Source organism: Thamnophis elegans, chromosome 4, assembly GCF_009769535.1.
Source record: "Thamnophis elegans isolate rThaEle1 chromosome 4, rThaEle1.pri, whole genome shotgun sequence".
Lineage (NCBI taxonomy): Eukaryota > Metazoa > Chordata > Lepidosauria > Squamata > Colubridae > Thamnophis > Thamnophis elegans.
Window position 1 is genome coordinate 122747272 of NC_045544.1, and position 19628 is coordinate 122766899.

At 40.6% G+C, this 19628-nt stretch overlaps 2 protein-coding genes across 3 annotated transcripts; one reads left to right on the forward strand and one right to left on the reverse strand.

Moving 5' to 3' along the window:
- The first annotated feature begins 60 nt into the window (after positions 1 to 60).
- MIS12 (MIS12 kinetochore complex component) lies at positions 61 to 6968 on the forward strand. 2 transcript variants are annotated; one of them, XM_032216515.1, is made up of 2 exons: positions 61 to 140; positions 4398 to 6968. In XM_032216515.1, the coding sequence occupies exon 2, from the start codon at positions 4410 to 4412 to the stop codon at positions 5022 to 5024; it is 615 nt and encodes a 204-aa protein (XP_032072406.1). In that variant the 5' UTR covers positions 61 to 140; positions 4398 to 4409; the 3' UTR covers positions 5025 to 6968. The 2 variants fall into 2 exon arrangements, with proteins under 2 accessions (XP_032072406.1, XP_032072407.1); XM_032216516.1 differs by lacking the exon at positions 61 to 140 and adding an exon at positions 1122 to 1507.
- Positions 5463 to 17204, reverse strand: RPAIN (RPA interacting protein). The gene is made up of 7 exons (XM_032216514.1): positions 17082 to 17204; positions 15577 to 15762; positions 13448 to 13502; positions 11978 to 12092; positions 10220 to 10283; positions 8126 to 8257; positions 5463 to 7287 (listed from the first exon to the last, which is right to left on the reverse strand). The coding sequence occupies exons 1-7, from the start codon at positions 17157 to 17159 to the stop codon at positions 7258 to 7260; spliced, it is 660 nt and encodes a 219-aa protein (XP_032072405.1). The 5' UTR covers positions 17160 to 17204; the 3' UTR covers positions 5463 to 7257.
- Positions 17205 to 19628: the final 2424 nt, after the last annotated feature.

The following is a 19628-nucleotide window of genomic DNA, read 5'->3' on the forward strand; positions in this document are numbered from 1 at the left end:
GTTAGTTGTGGAAAGGGGCGGGTGAAGTGGGAGGGAGCTAGGAGCAAGAACCAAAAAGAGGCGGGAAAAGCGAATTTCAATTCGGGGAAATTTCTTTGAGCGCGACTTGAATTCTTACCCGGGGACGGAGAGGTTCTGAGGTAAGTTGGGGCTCCAGATCTTTAAAAAATGTAACCTTTTAAATTAAAGCATAAGTCTTAATGCAAAAACCGGTAATAATAAAATAGAGCACAATGGACCAAAACGGGTCCAGGCGTTAAATACGACGCACAAAGCACGAGAAAAAAACCGGCGAAGAACTTGACCAGTAAAACCTTAGGTAACTTTTGGGTATTAAACGGATATCGGGAAAAGAAGGCAAACTCTTTCACAGGTGACAATATTCCCGAAGGAGGATTTCCCACCCCCCTTTAAAATGGGAAATGTCGCTGGGAGGACAGTTTTCAATAGTTACATTTATTTATTTGTATATATACATATATACACATACATACGCACACACACAAATAAATGTAATAATATGTGTGTGTACATATATACATACACATATATGTGTGTGTGTATGTATATATGTATGTATGTACACACACACACACATTATGTTATATAAATATATATATATATTTATATAACATTTTTTTGCTGATAAATAAATGGAGACTAGTATAGATCTATTTCAAGCTTTTAACTCTCATCAGCTAGCCATACCCTTACTGGGATTCGAACTTGGACTATTTTACATGTTAGGCAGTTATATTAACCTCTAGGCCACAAGCTCTCCTCCCTTATCAGCTGATTATTTATTTATTAAATATATCCAGGAGATGGGTGTCTATGGCGTAAGTGTAAGCGCACCTTAGAAATAATAAACGTAGGTCTCCCATTCTATGAGGCAGGTTGGGCGGAAGGAAGAGACAGGTCTAAATTCGAAGTCAGGCCTCCGGTTCAGGCTGAACATTACCATTCTCTCTGTTTTTTGAGGCCTTAAATAAGATCAGGCTGCCTACTGTCGGGGTTGAAAGGAAAGCAGCAGCCCCGATGTTTGCTGGCCAACAGATGGCAGTGCTGGAACTTCCAACCTGTTTTTTTTAAGCATTTCTTTTCGCTACAGTTGGCGGGAAGTTGATGAGAGAAAAGGTTGGGTGGCTGTTGTTGGTGAAATGGAAGCCTGCACTGAGTACTCGGCCGTACGCTTTAAGCAACGTGCCGTGATTGAGTTTTTAACCACCAAAGGAGTCCCTCCAATTGAAATCCATCGCCGAATGCAGGCTATTTATGGCGATGACTGTATTGACGTGAGTACTGTACATCGATGGGTCCAAAAATGTAAAGATGGGGAATCGGGAAGAACCGACTTGTCTGATTAAGAATGAAATGACAACAGCCAACAAGTGAGAGAGGATGATAAACGGAAGAACAATCAGGCATCACTTAAAGGGAAATCGCTGTCTATCCTGGCATTTTACAGGATTGAGTGGGTCACATTATTGTCCTTCAGCACTGGAAGGTTTGTACAAGATAAATTTCTGGTTTGTTTATGGCAAACATGAATCTAAAATTGAGCTAAATTCTGAAATTCTGACCTCATTCACCTTTGGTTTCCAAATGAAATAATCTGTTCATATTTTGGGCTGGAGTTTTGATATAGTTAAATAATTAGGATATGGACATCCTTATCAGTGTATTTAAAAACATTTAGAAACCTACCAGATGTTCCTATTCAATTATCTGTCAACTGTATAACATTCCTGTTTTTCAAACCCAACCAAGCATATATGTATTTGGAAAGAAGTCCTATTACATTTAACAGTAATTGCTGTCAGGTAAATGTATAGCATTATTTATATTTTATTGCTGTTTATTTGGAAAAGAGAAACTGCTTCTGACAGTTCTGCTTTTGGAACTTATTGAACTTCAGTCACATTTGTCAAAAATTACTTTGCATAGATTTCTGTCAGGAAATCCCACTACTTTCCAATTGTGTTGGAAATACATTTCAATTATGACTAATAAGCACAATATGCTGATGTCAGTTTATTATAGCTTTCATCAGTTCTTAACAAAAATTTTATTATAGATCACTAAGATCTAATTGACGATTAGTCCAAATGCTAAATTCTCTCATAAAAAATGGATTCTGTGGCAAAAATTTAACATAGGTAATTTTTCACTATTGAGAACTACTGTATTGTTAAGAAAAAAAATATCCAAATTTAACAATTAGAGCCCTTTAATTAGAAAGAGTACCGAGGCTCAACAAGTTTGGCATTAGAATTTATTTAATTCAAAAAAGCAAGGTGTACAAGTTCCTACATATATAAAATTCATTCATCCAACGTAACAGCCCAAGGCAATATTTTCCATCAAGTTTCCTCAGAAAAGTGGGTTGTCCAAGTTCATTAAATTTTGAATATTTGAATTATTTCAAAATAGCTAGTTTTAAATGTCTGAAACATTATCTAGTAATATAATACTGCTCAGTTGCGAGCATGTTCTGGAATAAATTAGTCAATTTAATAACCATTTCAATAATATGGAATTAGTATTCAGAATTTTATTTAGCTATCATGTTGCATAGGCTTTTTTATTTTACAGCTATCGAGTAATTCTGAATACAAAAAATGTTTTTGCAGTGGGGTTGGGTGTCTACTGAATAATTGATTTTATTTGTATGTCCATTCATTGTATGGCCACTTAGCAATAGCAATAGCAGTTAGACTTATATACCGCTTCATAGGGCTTTCAGCCCTCTCTAAGCGGTTTACAGAGTCAGCATATTGCCCCCAACAACAATCCGGGTCCTCATTTTAACCATCTCAGAAGGATGGAAGGCTGAGTCAACCCTGAGCCGGTGAGATTTGAACAGCCAAACTGCAGAACTGCAGTCAGCTGAAGTAGCCTGCAGTGCTGCATTTAACCACTGCGCCACCTCAGCTCTTCCCCTTTTCCTATCCACAAGACAGTGGTTTCCCCCCTCCCCCAGAAAAATTCCCTTTTTTTTCCCCCAAGTATCATTTCTTTATTTTCTTTTAAAGAAGTTACATATTTGACCATGTGCCCAAATGCTTGGAATAGTTTATCAGTTCTAATAGTGATCATGCAATGTGCTAAATCATTTTATTTCAGCAAGTGGTATGAATCCAACTTTTGCATATACTCCACATTTTACTATGGCTTGGTTAATGGGTAAAATGATATGTTTAGCCTATCAAAGAGAAGAATTAGGTGGGATGTGACAATGTCAAGTGGTCTGATTTCAGAAAAGAGCCCTGCTCCACCACCACAGATTTTGATGAAATTTTGCATGAACATGTACACGTGTCCCCAATGAACATTGGTAAAGTGTTACATTTGCCGATGCAATACTTGCGGAGATATAGTCATTTGTCTGGTTTCCACCTTCTGGAATCTCTGTTAAATCATTCTCATTAGAAAGAGCATGTTTCAACCCCCCTAAAAAAGTAGGGTGGGTTTTTATCACTGACGTATAAAGCCATAAAACAGGGACAAAGTTGAGGATGTTGCTATGGAGATATAGTTATTTGAAATCTGTGATGGTCGAGCAGGGACCCCCAGATCATTTGACATATTTGAGGGGCTCTCACAGGAGAGATTCACTTTTTGTCCAGAGCATAAGATGTGACAAGAAGTAATGGGTTAGAGTTCCAACCTAGAAGTAAGCAGAACGTTTCTGACAATGAGAGCAATTTATCAATAGAATAGCATGCCCCTTGGAATTGTCGGTGACCCATCGCTGGAGGTTTTCAAAAATAGACTGGACAATCCCCTGTGTTGGGCAGGAGATTGGACTAGGACAGGGTTCCCCAACCCCTGGTCCATGGTTCGGTACCAGGCCGCAGCATGCCAGAAGCTGGGCTGCGCAAACAAATGAAGCAACCTCTATGGGATTCAGGCAGCATGCAAAAACCTGCCCCCTCTAGTCCACGGAAGCTCTCCACGGAACCAGTTCCTGGTGCCCAAAAGGTTGGGGGCTGCTGGACTAGAAGACCTCAGGTCTTTTCCAGCTCTATGATTCTTTGTATGTTTTTCTATGTACAGGTCTAATTATCTGTGAGAATGTCCTAGAAATACAGGAGGAACAGCAGCAGACTAAGCAACAATAAGATAAGAGGCACCTTAGCCCACCGAAGTAATCGTGTAGCAAAAGTCTCAGAAGGGACCCTCCTTAGTTTCTTGGACCATAAAGGCAAGGGGGTGGGCTGGGGAAGAGATGTACTTTCAGACTTGCAAAGTTCTGTTATGGTAATATTACAGTAAACTCATGTTGGTGCTTCTTGTTTGGACTACCTCAAAGGACTGACAATTTAGCACAATCAATGAACCCAATCCAATTAACTTACTAAAATCTGATTTTATTTTAATAATGTTTTTTCCAGGTATTTCTCAACATGTCAATAAATCCAATGACATATGAAGCTCAGTTTTTTGGTTTTACCCCTCAAACATTCATGTTGCGGATTTATTTTGCTTTTCAAGATCATCTTTCTCATATAATGCTGGTAGTGGAGAAAGTTATATTGAATAAACTAAAGAACATCTGTCCTAGTCTTACACCTACTTTAATCCGGAGGAGCTCAGAAAAATTCTTTGCTTTGATGAAGGAACGCTTCGACAATCTGTTCACTAAGATGGAAGGATCTCTTTTAAGCACAGTTTTAAGCATCCCCAAGAACATTTGTCTTCCAGAAAATAAACTCCAAGAGGAATTCTGCTACACTGCAAAACAGTTTCAAGAGCTGGAGAATGAAATCAGCCAGCTCGAAAGAGAACTTAAAGCTGAAATGTGTGCTGAGCAAGCCTTACAAACAGAACTGGAAGAGCAAAAGATCGTCCAGGGGCATCTTGAAGGAATTCTACAATGGTTTGATGGTCTTGACAATATAGGCAGAAATGAAGGGACTGGAAACCTTAAAGAAAGCTTTGCTGCCTTGACAAAAACTGCTACTAAATTGCATAATATTGTGCAGGAGGTGGAGGTCAAAATGAACAGATTGAGAAAGTGACTGTGTAGCAATATAAACATATTTCAATCCATTCTTTTTTTCCCCTTTGGAAATATTTCCAAGAGGTTTGTGTGACAGTCATGATTTATTTGCATAATTTGCAAACAACAAGAAAAGGCCCTTCCGGGGAAGTATCTTTCCCCTGGAATGAAGTTTAGACCTCTTTTGCTTTCAGGAGTATGGCCATAGTTGTGGGAAGACTATCTGGCAAGTGGAAGTAAAGTCAAGCTAAGATCCCATTTTAAGCCCTTAATAATTGAAATTGCTAAAATGATTCTGCAGGTTCTGCTCAAAGCTTCATAAAGGGCCTGACTGTACAATGGATTATAGCCTAAGAGAACATGAATCTTATAGTAGTTTATAGTGTTTGAAAAGAAGCAATAGGTAATTTTGCATCTGGATTTCAAGTAACAGAAAACATTACAATCAAAACTAACAACTTTAGAGGTAGTTTATTTCTTAAATTATATCCTGCTTTTCTAATTAACAAAACTCAAATTGGTCAACAACGCAGAAAGAAAAAAACATCAGAATATTAATGAACAGTATCCACCTAGGTACTTATCTTATAGTCTTCTTGTACATAAGACTAAACTTTTTCATCTGTTGGCAGAAGGATAAGATAAAGAGGAATCACATTGGCTTTTGGTGCTTCCAAACTGATGCTGGTAGTAATGGAACTGTTTGAACCAATACATGCTTAAAACTAATTCTAGTCAATAGCATGACTGAATATTGAGCCAGCCCTTTATTTTTACAAAGCCCAACAGAAAAAAATTACAATGATTTTAAGTGCAGCATATAACACTGATCAGAAGTGATGTTAGCAGGAATTAATAGATTTGATGTATTAGTGCAAATATGTTATACAAGGATACAATACACTAGTATGCAATGTGAATTAGACTTGAACTTGATCTTTTAAACCTAGCAATGGAAAAAAATGCAAACAGAGGTACCCAATTTATAATACATATTTTGGTGGGAATACACAGCATCAAGGTCAGGCTATATTCAAGAAGAAGAAGGAACTATAAAATGATCTTTTATCTTGATCAGATACTGCTTGGCTACCATAAGGTAATTTTAATTACTTGATTTCAAAGAACGTTTCCTCCAAAATGTGGGAAATAGTAATATACCTGCTGGTATATTCTTGTCCCTCTATCCCATCTTGTGTTCAAATAATACGATATTCTATATGGGTTTTTCCTATACTATCCAATCTTTTTGCTATGGTGGCTCTCAAAATAAAAGAAACATGCCTCAGTAATGTACCAACTTATACATCAGGGACTTCCATGAACCCACATTCTGGATTTTTTTTTAAACGGAAACTACTAATCAACAGCTTTCCCAAAGAGCTCCAGAAAACAAGCTTGTAACAGAAATCTGTATTTCCATTTCGAGTGGATCTTCAGGCCATAGCTTACCAAGAAGCAGAATTCTTTGGGACAAAAGGAGGCCAGGCTAAAAAGCCTTTTGTGGAATAAGAGATAGTGTCTCATCTAAAAAGGCACATTAGGGCTACCAGTTTTTCTAGTTATTGAGAGGGGTAGTTTGCCCCCCCCCCCTTTTTTTTTCTTTTAAATCACAGCTCTGAATCTCACCAGCATATTTGGGGGGAAAGAGCAATTGCATACCCATACAATTTTATTTCCAGATGTTATTAAAAAAAAGATGTAATGCTTTCTGCTTTATATAATAAGGCTATTGGCCAGTTTGTTTACACTAAGTGACAGGAATTCAGAGCTGGTGACTGGTATGTTGGCCAAAACTTAATTGTACAATTGTTGGTCCTGGCCTTTATAGACATGTCCAAGAATAAAATATATCCATCCTCTCCTTTATCTGACCTCCTTTAAGCACAAATTTCACCAGTTGGATTCTAGCAAATATTCTTTGCAAAATAGGTGCATCACACATTGCAATTCCTTTAATCCCCTGATGAAAGTACATGCAATTTGGATCAAAATTTCCAAGAATTTGTACATGAAAGTGCTACAACCAAAAATGCCTGCTCCAAACCTATAATCTCCAGTTCTTATCATAAAAGGAGTTTATTCATCACAACACGTTAGAAAACAAAAACAGCATAGATCCAGTTCAATTAAAAAAAAAAAAGGACATTTTGTACTTATATACATCATATTATATACATACACACCCTTCTAAAGAAGGAGGGGGAGACAGCACTGTCTTTCTACAATACTGTAGGGCTATACAGATGGAATTAAAAAATCACTGTCCAGGAATCACAAGCCTAGAAGCAAAAGGAAATAAATGCAAGTTATTGTTTCTTAAATAAAGTCCTGATTCATTCACAAAGTGCTTATGTGTATTTAAATATAGCTATAGCTCTTTCCCATTGAGCAACATGTAACCCTTTAAACATATCTTCTAAGTTTGAAAAGCTATGGCACTTCCCCCTAGAACAGGGGTGTCAAACTCAATCCTGACACGAGTGACATCAAGCTTACCACGCCCACTCCAGTCCCCGAAGATCAACCACATCCCTGATGTGGCCCTCAGTGAAATCAAGTTTGACACCCTTGCTCTAGAGGGTTTGTCTCCCTCTAATGCAGTGTTTCTCAACCTTGGCGACTTTAGGTCTTGTGGACTTCAACTCCCAGAATTCCCCAGCCAACTGGGGTCGCCAAGGTTGAGAAACACTGCTCTAATGGTTATGAGTAAGGAAAGCATTCTTTGTAGCCACTACTTGCAAAACTGGGACACTTTACAGAACACTTAAGCTAGATATTCTGCTTTCTGTTCCACTTTAAAAAGAAAACCTTTTACTTTTTAGTCAAAATCTTTAAACAGAATAAAAACATGATGAAAAAAGTAACCATCGCTGATTTCAGGTATTTTCTCGGGTGAACCAAGAAAGCTGCATGGATGCAGCCACAAATATTTGAGCTCGGCTCAAGGACATCTTTGCTTTTCAAAAGGGTGACATTAGCATTGGGTTCATAATATTGTGTATAAGAAACAAGTGCTTCTGATTTTTGTGGTAAAAAATTCTTGGGGGAAAATTATTGGAGTGAATTGTCAGTGCAATATTCTCACTAAATTTGGATACTGACAGCTCATAAGATTACCTGACAGCTCATAAGAAGATTAGCTTCTTCCATCATATTAGTTACAGCGAATTCAGGACAGTGCTGACAATTTTGGCTGTGTTCCATCAGGCCTTCTTCTAAGAGCAACTGGAGCTTTTCCTCAGTCATCCCCTTAAAAGAGAAAAGTCAAATTTCTATGTGGATGAGTCAAGCTGTTGCTTGTCCAGTTGCCAATTAGCCCCAATCCCTCCTTTTCTTGTTATATACACATGTGGAGAGTACTGGTTTTAAATTTGATGCCATCTTGCATTCATAACTTTCTAAGAACAGCTCTCGACAATGCTGAAGGTCCCCCTAATTAAGCATTTTGCTTTCTACTATGGCGAGCCAGATGCTATGGAAAGCTCACAAGCAGGACATGAAGGCAGCTTCTTCTGTTTTTTTTTATTTTACAGGTAGCTCTCCAACCCCAACTGGGACTGGAATTCCCATTGCTAAGCAATGCATTCGTAAACTGCAACCACATTGCTTAGCGACAGCTAAGTGAATTCCATTAGTCATTAGCCAAGGACCAACCCAGAGGTGGTATTCAGCAGGTTCTGACCAGTTCTGGAGAACCGGTAGTGGAAATTTTGAGTAATTCAGAGAACCGGTAAATACCACTTCTTACTGGCCCCGCCCCCATCTATTCTCTGCCTCCCAAGTCCCAGCTGATCGGGAGGAAATGGGGATTTTGCAGTAACCTTCCCCTGCCATGCCCACCAAGCCATGCCATGCCCACAGAACTGGTAGTAAAAAAAAATGAATCCTACCACTGGACCAACCCCAATCAGAGCCATTCCGGGCTTGGTCACTTCTAGCCCTGAGCCTTAGTTTTCCCAGGCAAGGGACTGCCTCCCCTTCAACTTCCCCCCCAAATGCCTCCCCTTTCATGTCTGTCTTTTTTGGCCGCCCTGCAGAATTGTGCAACTCTGAGATGCTTCCCATGCTACGATACAGGGGCTTCCTGATGTGCCATGACTAGAGGGCTTTCAAGAAGCCCCTGAGGCACAGTGCAAAGCTTCAGCTGCCGCTGGAATCCTTACCCACCCCAGGAAGCTGCAGCAGAATGGTGTAAGTGCTGCCCAGCATGAAGCCGTCATCTAGCAATGCCCGGCAGGGTAAACAGCTGCCCAGCAAGCCCCAGCAGCTCACTGCTCTAAATTCTGAGAGCGTTGCTGACCTTCACTGTCTTCCTCCTACTGACAAGGCATGCTTGGCCTGGCCCCTTCACAAGGCAGCTACTGGCCATATGAGGGCATCTTCCCCAGGCATCCAGAGAAAATTGCCTTGGGTGACCTATGGAAGAAAGCCTTGTGCGGCCAGCAGCTCTCTTATGAAGGACCAGGCTGGGCATCCTTGGTAAGCCATGGGATAAAAAGATGGCAAAGCTCCGCCAGGGCAGCATGGACTATGGAGTGCAGGGAGCCAAAAGGCGGGGGGGGGGGGATTGAACCAATCCTGTGGCTGTAAGTGAAAGTAGGCTCCTAGTACCTGTATTTTAATCACACGACCTCAGAAGCATTGCAAAGGCCAGAACTAGGGATCAGTTGTAAGTCTCTTCATTCAGTGCCACTGAAACTTCAAATGGTGACTGAACAAAGTTGAAAATCTCCTGTATTTCATTTTTTGGGTCATTTCAGTTGATAATAAATCCTAGATTGGACCAAAGGCCACCTAATACAGCACATCCTGTTCATGTCCCTCAACAACTAGTATAGGCCAACATCACAGAACTGCCTCAGAAACTGGAGGAAAAAGATACCCAACAGGAAAAGGACTTAAGAAATCAATCTTTTTCCTATACACACACACACACATTCACACAAACTGGTCAGTGAAGAATGACCATTCTTGACATAGAAGATTCACAGATCACAGTAAGTTGATTTGCTGTAAAGTAGAAATCACTTGGCTGGGATCATAATATGTACTTAGCTGGCTAGCTGGGCCTCCAGGGGATCAGACTGAAAGATCTCATTTTCATCAATTTTATATCTAAATATGTTTAAGTGAGGAAGAAGCGATCAAACCAACAAACGTACGTATGCAAAGCAGAAGCTTAAATACTGACATTCCTTGACATTTGCTTACCAGACTATTGATGCAGAGTCCACATTGGCATGCAACCATGTTACTCATCACACTGAGATTGTTCCTAGATGAAGAGAAAATTGCAATGATGAAAGTGAAAAGTAATTCGTCTAGATTGCCCTCGAAGGCATTGCACATGGGGATCAAACGAGAAGGAAAGTGAAAAGCCATCAACTGATTAACTGAATCAGAAAAGCATTCTGCTACTATACTACCTTGAAAAACTATTTAAAACTTGACATCTCAAAAACAATTGTAGGGTCCAATTTATATATTCTGCAGAAACTGGGTAGCTAAAAAATGCCATGAATCGTTACTATGTATATTCTTATATGTATCAATAAAAAGAAAGCAGGCATGTTTGAATATTTCTGAACTGCTTTCAGTCTAACTGCTTTTCTCTAGGTGGGTTCTGTTGTCTAGCTAAGACATAGTTAGTGCATAATGAACAGTAGCCTATTCACAAGTCACAACAGCTGAGAAATTGGGATTTGCAGATGTTGAAACCAGCTACCGGATATAAAACTAAGAACAAAATCTTTTCCTGGTCAAGCAACACATATAAAACAGTGGTCAGCAAGAAGAGGGTCAACCATGAAGCTGACCTGACCGGGGCCATCTTGCAGCTTCAGTGTTGCCACACTGGAGCTGAGGGATAGGGAGGGGGGGATTTGAGATAGCTGGGACTTTGTAGCCAAAATAAAATACTTTCCCTTGGGAACCAAGCACATTCTCACACCTGGTCACCGAAAGGAGGAGTGATATCACCAGGCAACCAGACACTGCTGTTATTGGACCAGGTGACTGATTGTTTTGGGTATGTGACAAACTTTTAATTAGGTGAAAATCGTGGGAAGAGTCGGTTTTCACCAGATCTGTGCCAATATAATATATACAATAAAGCTATTCTTTGAGGAATCTATCTGCCTCCGAGTTTTGCTTGCTATGGATCTATTACTTGGAGCCCCGACAAAGTGAATATGTTAACATGATCTGCAAAAGTTATTTAAGCTATGAGCCACTGATTGAACAGCATGACAAGGAAAATCAGAAAGGAGGAAGAGTGGAAGGCACTTTCTGCAGTCCTGAATATAGAGCCCTCCACACTGCCACATTACACTACAAATTCCACTAGTTAAGAAAATCATCCTTACTTCAGGGTGCAAGAAAGGAAATCCAATTTTTTTGACTCTGTTTATCTCTGAAGATGGAAGAAAGAAAATGTCTGCATAAAAAGAACTTGCACAAAATGAAGCTGAACCTGCAACTGACACAGCAGTCCAATGTTGGAGTAGCGGTCAAGGAGTTGGTTTAGGAAACTAGGAGATTGGGGTTTTTAGTCCCATTCTAGGCGTGAAGGTTGGCTGCATCAATTAGGGCCAGTCACTCTCAGCCCAACACGCTTCTCAGGATGTTGTGGGGAAAATAGGAAGGAGTATTATGTATGTTCTCCATGTTGATCCAAAGGTGCTTTTTCAAAAGGCAACTGGACTTCGTTTTTCCTTGAAGATGTTTCACTTCTCATCCAAGAAGCGTTTTCAGTTCCTCAAGGAAAAACAAAGTCCAGCTGCCTTTTGAAAAAGCAACTTTGGGGCAACCACGACCGGAATGACTGAGAATCTCCTTCACATTCTCTACCTTATTCCTAAAAACAATAAAGGCAGAATTTAAATGCATAAGTAAATAAATAAACATGTGGCCTGGTACCAAGCAGAAATGAAGATTTTACAAGATGCTTTCTCAAGCCAATCAATTCACCTTCGACAGACAGGACAGATGATATGGCGTTCTGCGTCTAAGCCTTCGAGCATTGCCTTAAGGCATTCCTCCTCAAACTTCAGGCTTTGCTCATACTCCTCTATGGCCAGCTGTTCTGCAAAGGAGAGCATTGCTGTTAATTGGTTAAATCTCTTTTAAACTGAGTTTAATTCCTAGTAGCCTCATGGAGCTGAAAATTCTTCGCTTTAGAAACCTGGATTTTGAGCCACTTTCTGGTGAAAATGACCCCATCCAACCTACCTCACAGGGTTACTGTACCGGGGAAAACAGGAGGAAGAAGGAGTATTAGGTATGTTGGTCATATTGAGTTATTTATGAAAATAGGTAGGATAAAAATAAATATATCTGTTAGCTTTCTATTCCAGTTTTCCTCAGGGATTCCAGGCAATCAATCGATCGATAGAGATATAGAGATACACACACACACACATTCCCCCCCCCCAATAGGATGAAAATCTGGGTGCATCTTATACACTGAATATAGCATTTTTGGCCTATTGAAACCCTACCACGCGCATCTAGCTTTTTTTTGCAAAAATGGACGTGGCCAGATTTTCAGCCTACAAAATGCTCCTGAGGGCTGGGGAGAGTAAAAACAAGTGGAAAACAGGCCGTTTTTTGCTTGGTTTTGCTCCCCCCAGCCCCCAGAAGCACTATACAAGCCTCCCAAAGCCTATGCATGCCATGTTTTGCAAAAAAAAACAGGCCATTTTTTGCTCCTCGCCATCGTCGTCGTCTCCCCAAGCCCCCAGGGCTCTCAAACTCTCTGCATGTCCCATTTTTCAGAAAAAACGAGGCGTGCAGAGGGTTTGGGAGCCCTGCAAAGTACAAAAACTTTTTTTAAAAAAATTACTTTTTCAAAATATTGGTGCGTCTTATAGTCCAAAAATATAGTATACAGTATTCCATTTCTTTAGTTGTAATAGCAACATTGTGATTGTGGTTGAGGGAAGGCAAAATGGCCGCTATAAAGTCATTTACTTAGCTTCTAGGAGTAGAATTGAATCTGGATCTCCCAAATCTGACAATTCAACTATATTGAACTGAAATATATCCAATTTTTTTCACTTTATTTCATGTTTTTGTTAATTTGAAATGTACCTTGTTTTTTCCCCCCTTCCCTCCTGACATATTAGAAGTAATTTAACTGACAGTGCCTTCTCTGGGTCAATATATTTCATTCCTATGGAAATTGAAACTTTTCTTCCCTGCCTTTGAGTACATTATAAGATGCAGGTGTTTCTAATTTTGAGCTGATCACACATTTCCATCATCACATTCTAATTCACACTTTTTATCAGTAGTCAGTTTACAAACTGCACTGCTGAAGGACGTATAGCCCTGAGATTCCCTAGAAAACTCCTGGCTGACCCTGCTTGCCTTTGTGGAAATTTATGCACTATCCTTTAATAAAAGCATTAATTAAAGCAGCAAAATAAGCCTGGATACCTTGCAAGATCAGTTCCTGCTGGATTTCATCCAATACAGCCAGTTCTTCAAGCATCTAAAGAGAAAAACACCAAATTAAATGTTCTAGTCCTAATATTTAAGGAAGGGAAATGGTATATGTGAGAGAGACACACTTAGGACTGCTTCCATTTCATACACTGTTGTTGTTGTTAGTTGTGAAGTCATGTTTGACACAACCTGACCCCATGGACAACATTCCTCCAGGCCTTCCTGTCCTCTACCATCCTCGAGTCCATTTAAGCTCACGGCTACTGCTTCAGTGACTCCATCCAGCCATCTCATTCTCTCTCGTCCCCTTCTTCTTTTGCCCTCAATCTTTCCCAGCATGAGGCTCTTCTCCAGGGAGTCCTTCCTTCTCATTAGGTGGCCAAAGTATTTGAGTTTCATCTTCAGGATCTGGCCTTCTAAAGAGCTGTCAGGGTTGATCTCCTCTAGGACTAACCGGTTTAATTACCTTGCAGTCCAAGGGACTCGCAGGAATCTTCTGCAGCACCATAGTTCAAAGGCTGAATTCTTTGGCATTCAGCCTTCCTTATGGTCCAACTTTCACAGCCATACATTGCAACTGGGAAAACCATAGCCTTCACTAGACACACTTTTGTTGGCAGGGTGATGTCTCTGCTTTTTAGTATGCTGTCTAGATTTGCCATAGCTTTCCTCCACAGGAGCAAGCATCTTTTAGTTTCTTGGCTGCATACTGTCTCCAAAATCAAGACTGGAAACAGATGTTTGCCAGTACCCTTCCATAGTAGTGAACTACATACATTAGGCTCTATCTACTAAACATTTTTCAGAACACAAGGGTGAGTTCTAAGTAAAAATCTTTCCACTGCTTTATAACATCAGGTCCATCATTCAAGAAGCTGGAAGGCATTTTGGTCTCCCCTAAGGCACTGTTCCCTAAAATTTCCAAGTTGGCCCAGGGCGCGGGGGGGGGGGGGCGCAAGGGGCTGTTGAGGGGGGGGTAATTTTGTGTGAAGGGTAGGTGTGCATGCTCGCACAAGTGGGGCTGCAAGAACTGGTGCCCATGTTTGTGCGTGTGGGACTGCGAGCACCGGTGCCCACACTAGTGGGGCTGTGAGCCTTCCGCTTGTGCGAATGGAGCTGTGAGTGCGGGTGCCCCCCGCAGGTGTGAGTCAGGCTGTGCCCACACATGTGACGGCCCTCCTCTCACAGTCTAGTTGCGAATAGGGCGCAGCGCACGGGTTGGGGACCTCTGTTCTAAGGTATACTTTTAGGTCAAGCTCAGAATTATTGTGATGATGCATTTTGGCAATGGTAGAATGATATGTGGTTTTTTTTAAAAAGAAAGTGTGTTTCTAACACAGCTTTTCTATAAGTAATACAAGGTTTTACATGCCAATTGAGCATTCATTTTTTCCACCCATTTTTTCCTGTTATAACTGCTTCAAAATTTATTTTTGGATTTTCAAAATAATAATGTATTACATGCATATGCTATCTGATTCTCAATGACTCTGAGCAGCTCACAACAAATAAATTATAATAAAATATAAACTATTATAAAATATTAAAAATAAATTGTATTTCTATTCATATCCCACTTATTTTTTCAAATGATCTTGAAATTGGTTTTAAAATTATTTTAAAAGCCTCATATGCAAAGTTAATTTCTACAAGTAACCACAGAAGTGTTTCCTTTTTGCTTAATAAGAAAAACATATATGTTAAACATTCCAATAAATTGCTATTCAAGAAAGAATAGGACTTTCTTTCCAGTCCTAAACCACCTTTTCAAACCAATATGAAATAAAAACAAACTTTTGAATAAGTCATATCTGAAAAGATGTGGCCAGATTTGCAAGTACGATAATTACATCTTGAAATTTTGTGCCTGGTTTTTGGCCCTACCATTGCATGATGACATCAGAAAAGACTATTGATCCCTTTAAAGCAGTGTTTCTCGACAGCTTGAAGATCTGTGAACTTCAACACTCAGAATTTCTTAGCCAGCCTGGCTGAGGAGTTCTGGGAGTTGAAGTCCACACTTGAAGTTACTAAAGTTGAGAAACTGCTTTTAGAACATGGACACCAGACCTATGTCCTGACACCCCTCCACCTCCCAAACCTCTTCATATGGCACTAACCTGGGAAGAATCTTGTTTTCTGAGAGAGGGTAGCTGAGAATCCACAGAATGCAAAGCTTTCCACTCAACTTCCATCACCTCCTGTACCAGCAAAGCTTTATTTGGTCTACTCGCTCCATTTTCTCCCACTTGACGATATCTTTCAAGCAACTTGGCCCGACTACTTTTCAGTCTATCCACACAGCGCTAAAGAACGAAAGAAAAAAAAAACTTCATATCAGCAGTAAGCACTGAGCTAGAATAAAATAACAGAGTTGGAAGGGATCTTGGAGGTCTTCCAGTCCAGTGGGTACCAGGGACTGGTTCCATGGAGGGGTGTGGTTTTGCATGTTGCCTGTATACCATGGATGGGTCTTCGCTTGTTTGTGAAGCCCAGTTACTGGCATGCTGTGGCCCAGTGCCAGTCCACGGACTGGGGTTTGGCTACCCCTGTTCTAGTCCAACCACCTGTTCAGGCAAGAAACCGATACCATTTCAGGCAAATGTCCAACCTCTTCTTAAAAATGTCCAGTGTTGGAGCATTCACACCTTCTGGAGGCAAGTTGTTCCACCGATTGTTCTAACTCTTGGGAAATTTCTTCTTAGTTCTAGGTTGCTTTTCTCCTTGATTAGTTTCCACCCATTGCTTCTTGTCCTGCCCTCAGGTGCTTTGGAGAATAGCTTGACTCCCTCCTTCTTTGTGGCAACCCTGAAATATTGGAACACTGCTATCATGTCTCCCCTAGTCCTTTTCTTCATTAGACTAGACATACCCAGTTCTTGCAGCTGTTCTTCACATGTTTTAGCCTCCAGTCCCCTAATCATATTTGTTGCTCTTCTCTGCACTCTTTCTAGAGTCTCCACATCTTTTTTACATTGTGGCAACCAAAACTGAATGCAGTATTCCAAGTGTGGCCTTAGCAAGGCATTATAAAATGATATTAATACTTCATGGAATCTTGATTCTATTCCTCTGTTTATGCAGTCTAGCGTTGGCTTTTTTTGCAGCTGCTGCACACTGCTGGCTCATATTTAAGTGATTGTCCACTAGGACTCCAAGATCCCTCTCACAGTTACTACCATTGATCAAGTTATCACCTATACTATACCTGTGCATTTTGTTTTTCTTGCCTAAATGTGGAGCCTTATTTTTTTTCATCATTGAATTTGAAATGCAATTCAACTTTTTTCACCCCTGAATTTGAAATGCAGTGATTATTACGAATTAAGGTTTAAGAGGGGCGTGGGCGCAATTCGCGAAAAGGAATCTAACGAGCCTGACATTAATCCGAATGAACTGCAAGCATTCTTTGCTCAAGAGGTCGCTCTCACTACTTTCTAGGGGTCTCCCTCCCAGGAAAGCCAGCATCCCAGGTACTCTTCCGAATTGGACGCGGGTCTTCGTCGGGAGTCTACTACCAATTTGGCGGCGGAATTGCCCGTTGGCGTTCCAATCTTGGATCTTTGGCGCCTCCAGCGTTCCAAGGACGGGAAGGGAGGAGAGGGCAGAAGTTTGATCTGCTTACCTGCCGGAAAGTCTCTTTCCACGGCGGGGTCCGGAAACCCTTGTAAAGAGCCTGGTGCCGCGGCACCAAGCCCGCCATGGCTCCTCCACTCCCGCGGCAAAACAAACATGGGCGGGGCTTAGCCGTTGGATTTACCTGCCAAGCTTCGCCACTGCCATCCATCCTAACTAAAGCATGCCGGGAAATGGAGTCAAGCAAAGAACCTCGGCGCCCGTTGCATGATGGGAAACCCCTGGCTTCCCTGGCTTGCTATGGCAGTCACAATGTTGCTGGTGCATGATGGGAATTAGAGTTCGCGTAGACGCGAATATTATTAGTTTCCAAGGCAAAACGACTGCAAAAGAACGGTTTTTTTTTTTCCAAGCCCGTGTTGGAGGGATACGAAATATGCCGCGAAGGGTGTTCTCTTTGCTGCCCTTCTAATTGTTCTCCAATTTTAGGTCTCTCTTCCTTTTCTGGGCTAGGGAGAAAAAAATGCTGTCGTGCCACTGTGATATGGTTAGATGCAATGGGAAAAGTTACAGATTTTGTTCCCAGGGTCTGGTAATGCTCTTAGATTATATGCTATCAAATCAGGGTCAACTCCTAGGCTAGTAATGCCCCTTCTAACATGCCAACTCATGGCATTGTGGGGGACATTGGAGGCAGGAATATGATGTATATACTGCCTTAAATTGTATAGTAGTAGTAGCTGAGCATATATTTGCTGATCTAACAGTGTGACAAACAACATTACTTGTCATTACTGTTCCATTACTCTTTCCCATTGAAGTGGGGATGATGTTCCAGAAAGTGGGTGCCATGCACATCTCATCCTTTTGAATTGCTCACTCAAAAAACCTTCCCTCACCCAGTCATTCTTTAATGGGTACTTTTCAATGCATTTGACAAATTCCATCACCTGTAGTTATTGGGTAAAATTGGTTTAGAGTTCAAATACACCTGGAATTACCAAGTTGAGAAAGATGGCTAGCAGACAGAGAAGTGCTAAGATACCAAAAGACAGGACACCTCCCTTTTATTACTATTATCTGTTCACAACAATGTGATCAGGGCCTGGTCTATTAATCTATTAACAAAAGGAGCTTTTGCAAGTGAGCCATGAATTAATTTCAAGCAAGGCACCTTTATCTTGATTACTCTATTTGTGCTTTCACTGAAATTAGCAGACAATCAGCATGCACTTTGGTATCTGTTAGCAAAGAGCTAAGGGAGCTGACTACCAAAGCTTCATATGTAACTAGGGTCAATATAGTTGGCAAGATGTGGCTTTGTAACCGTGCTGAAGAATTTTGTAAGTGAGCTCATTACTGGAACAAGCAAAGGTAATTTGCAGCATTCTTAGTACACCAAGAGGGTGGAGAAGTTAGGTAATTAAGTGCACTCCATGAGCTTATTATGGGATTTTAGGCTAAATTGCATGACTTCAATAAATCAGGAACAAGTGATGAAATGTGAAGAAATGTTGATGTGCGTGTATGTTCATAAAAAAAGCTGCTTGAATTTCAGCAAAAGCACTTGGTTTGGACTAGTGTACCTTTCTTTACTTCTGCACAAAAATAAGTGTGAAAATCCACTTTCCTTGCTCAGTGTGATTGTTGATTCATTATACCAAGTAAAATGAACTAGGGTTGGGCTGGGCCAAGAGTTAAATCACAGCTGCTGGTTGTTTGGCTGGTGTTGGCCTTCATATATATCAACTTCTTCCCAAGGTTCTTATTTAGATTTTTATCTTGCCCTTTATATATTTTGGTCAATTTAAGGCAATGAATATTGATAGTCCTCAACTTCCAACAGTTCATTTAGTGACCAGTTACAACAGCATTGAAAAATGACCTATGATCATTTTTCACACTTAAAACTGTTGCAGTATCCCCATGGTCACCTGATTCAGATGTTTGGCAACTGGTTTATATTTATGACATTGCAGTTCCTGAGATCATGTGATCACCTTTTGCAACTTTCCTATGAGCAAAGTCAATGGGGAAGACAGGTTCACTTAACGTGTTGCTAACTTAACAACTGCAATGATTCACTTAACAACTGTGGCCAGAAAGTTAAAATGGAGCAAAATTCACTTAACAAATGTCTTGCTTACCAATATAAATTTTGGGCTAAATTGTGGTAAGTCGAGGACTACCTGTGTATCTATTACTCCTGCTTCCTCTTTTGCCCTCAATGAGGGCAAGTGGAGTGGGCTGAGAAGTGACACATCCAAAGTCACCTGGACGGCTTTCATGCCAATGTTTGAGGGGCTGCCACAGAGGAGTGGGTCAAGCTATTTTCCAAAGCACCTGAAGACTGGAAAAGGAATAATGGATGGAAACTGAACAAGGAGAGATTCAACCTAGAAATAAGAAGGAACTTTCTGACAGTGAAAACAATTATCCAAATGAAGAGAAGTTTCCTTCGGAAGTTGTGGGACCTTCATCACTGGAGGCTTTCAAGAAAATTTAAAAAAAAATATGGACTGCCATCTGTCAGAAATGGTGTAAGGTCTCCTGCTTGAGGGGGGGGGAGGTTGGACTAGATGACCTATAAGGTCCC

Coding starts and splice junctions, on each gene's coding strand:
- MIS12 (XM_032216515.1), top strand. CDS start 4,410: ATGTCAATAAATCCAATGACATATGAAGCTCAGTTTTTTGGTTTTACC.
- RPAIN (XM_032216514.1), bottom strand. CDS start 17,159: ATGGCGGGCTTGGTGCCGCGGCACCAGGCTCTTTACAAGGGTTTCCGG. Junction 10,284..11,977: donor ATCTGTCCTGTCTGTCGAAG/GTGAATTGATTG, acceptor CTCTTCATCTAG/GAACAATCTCAGTGTGATGA. Junction 8,258..10,219: donor GACTCTGCATCAATAGTCTG/GTAAGCAAATGT, acceptor TTCTCTTTTAAG/GGGATGACTGAGGAAAAGCT.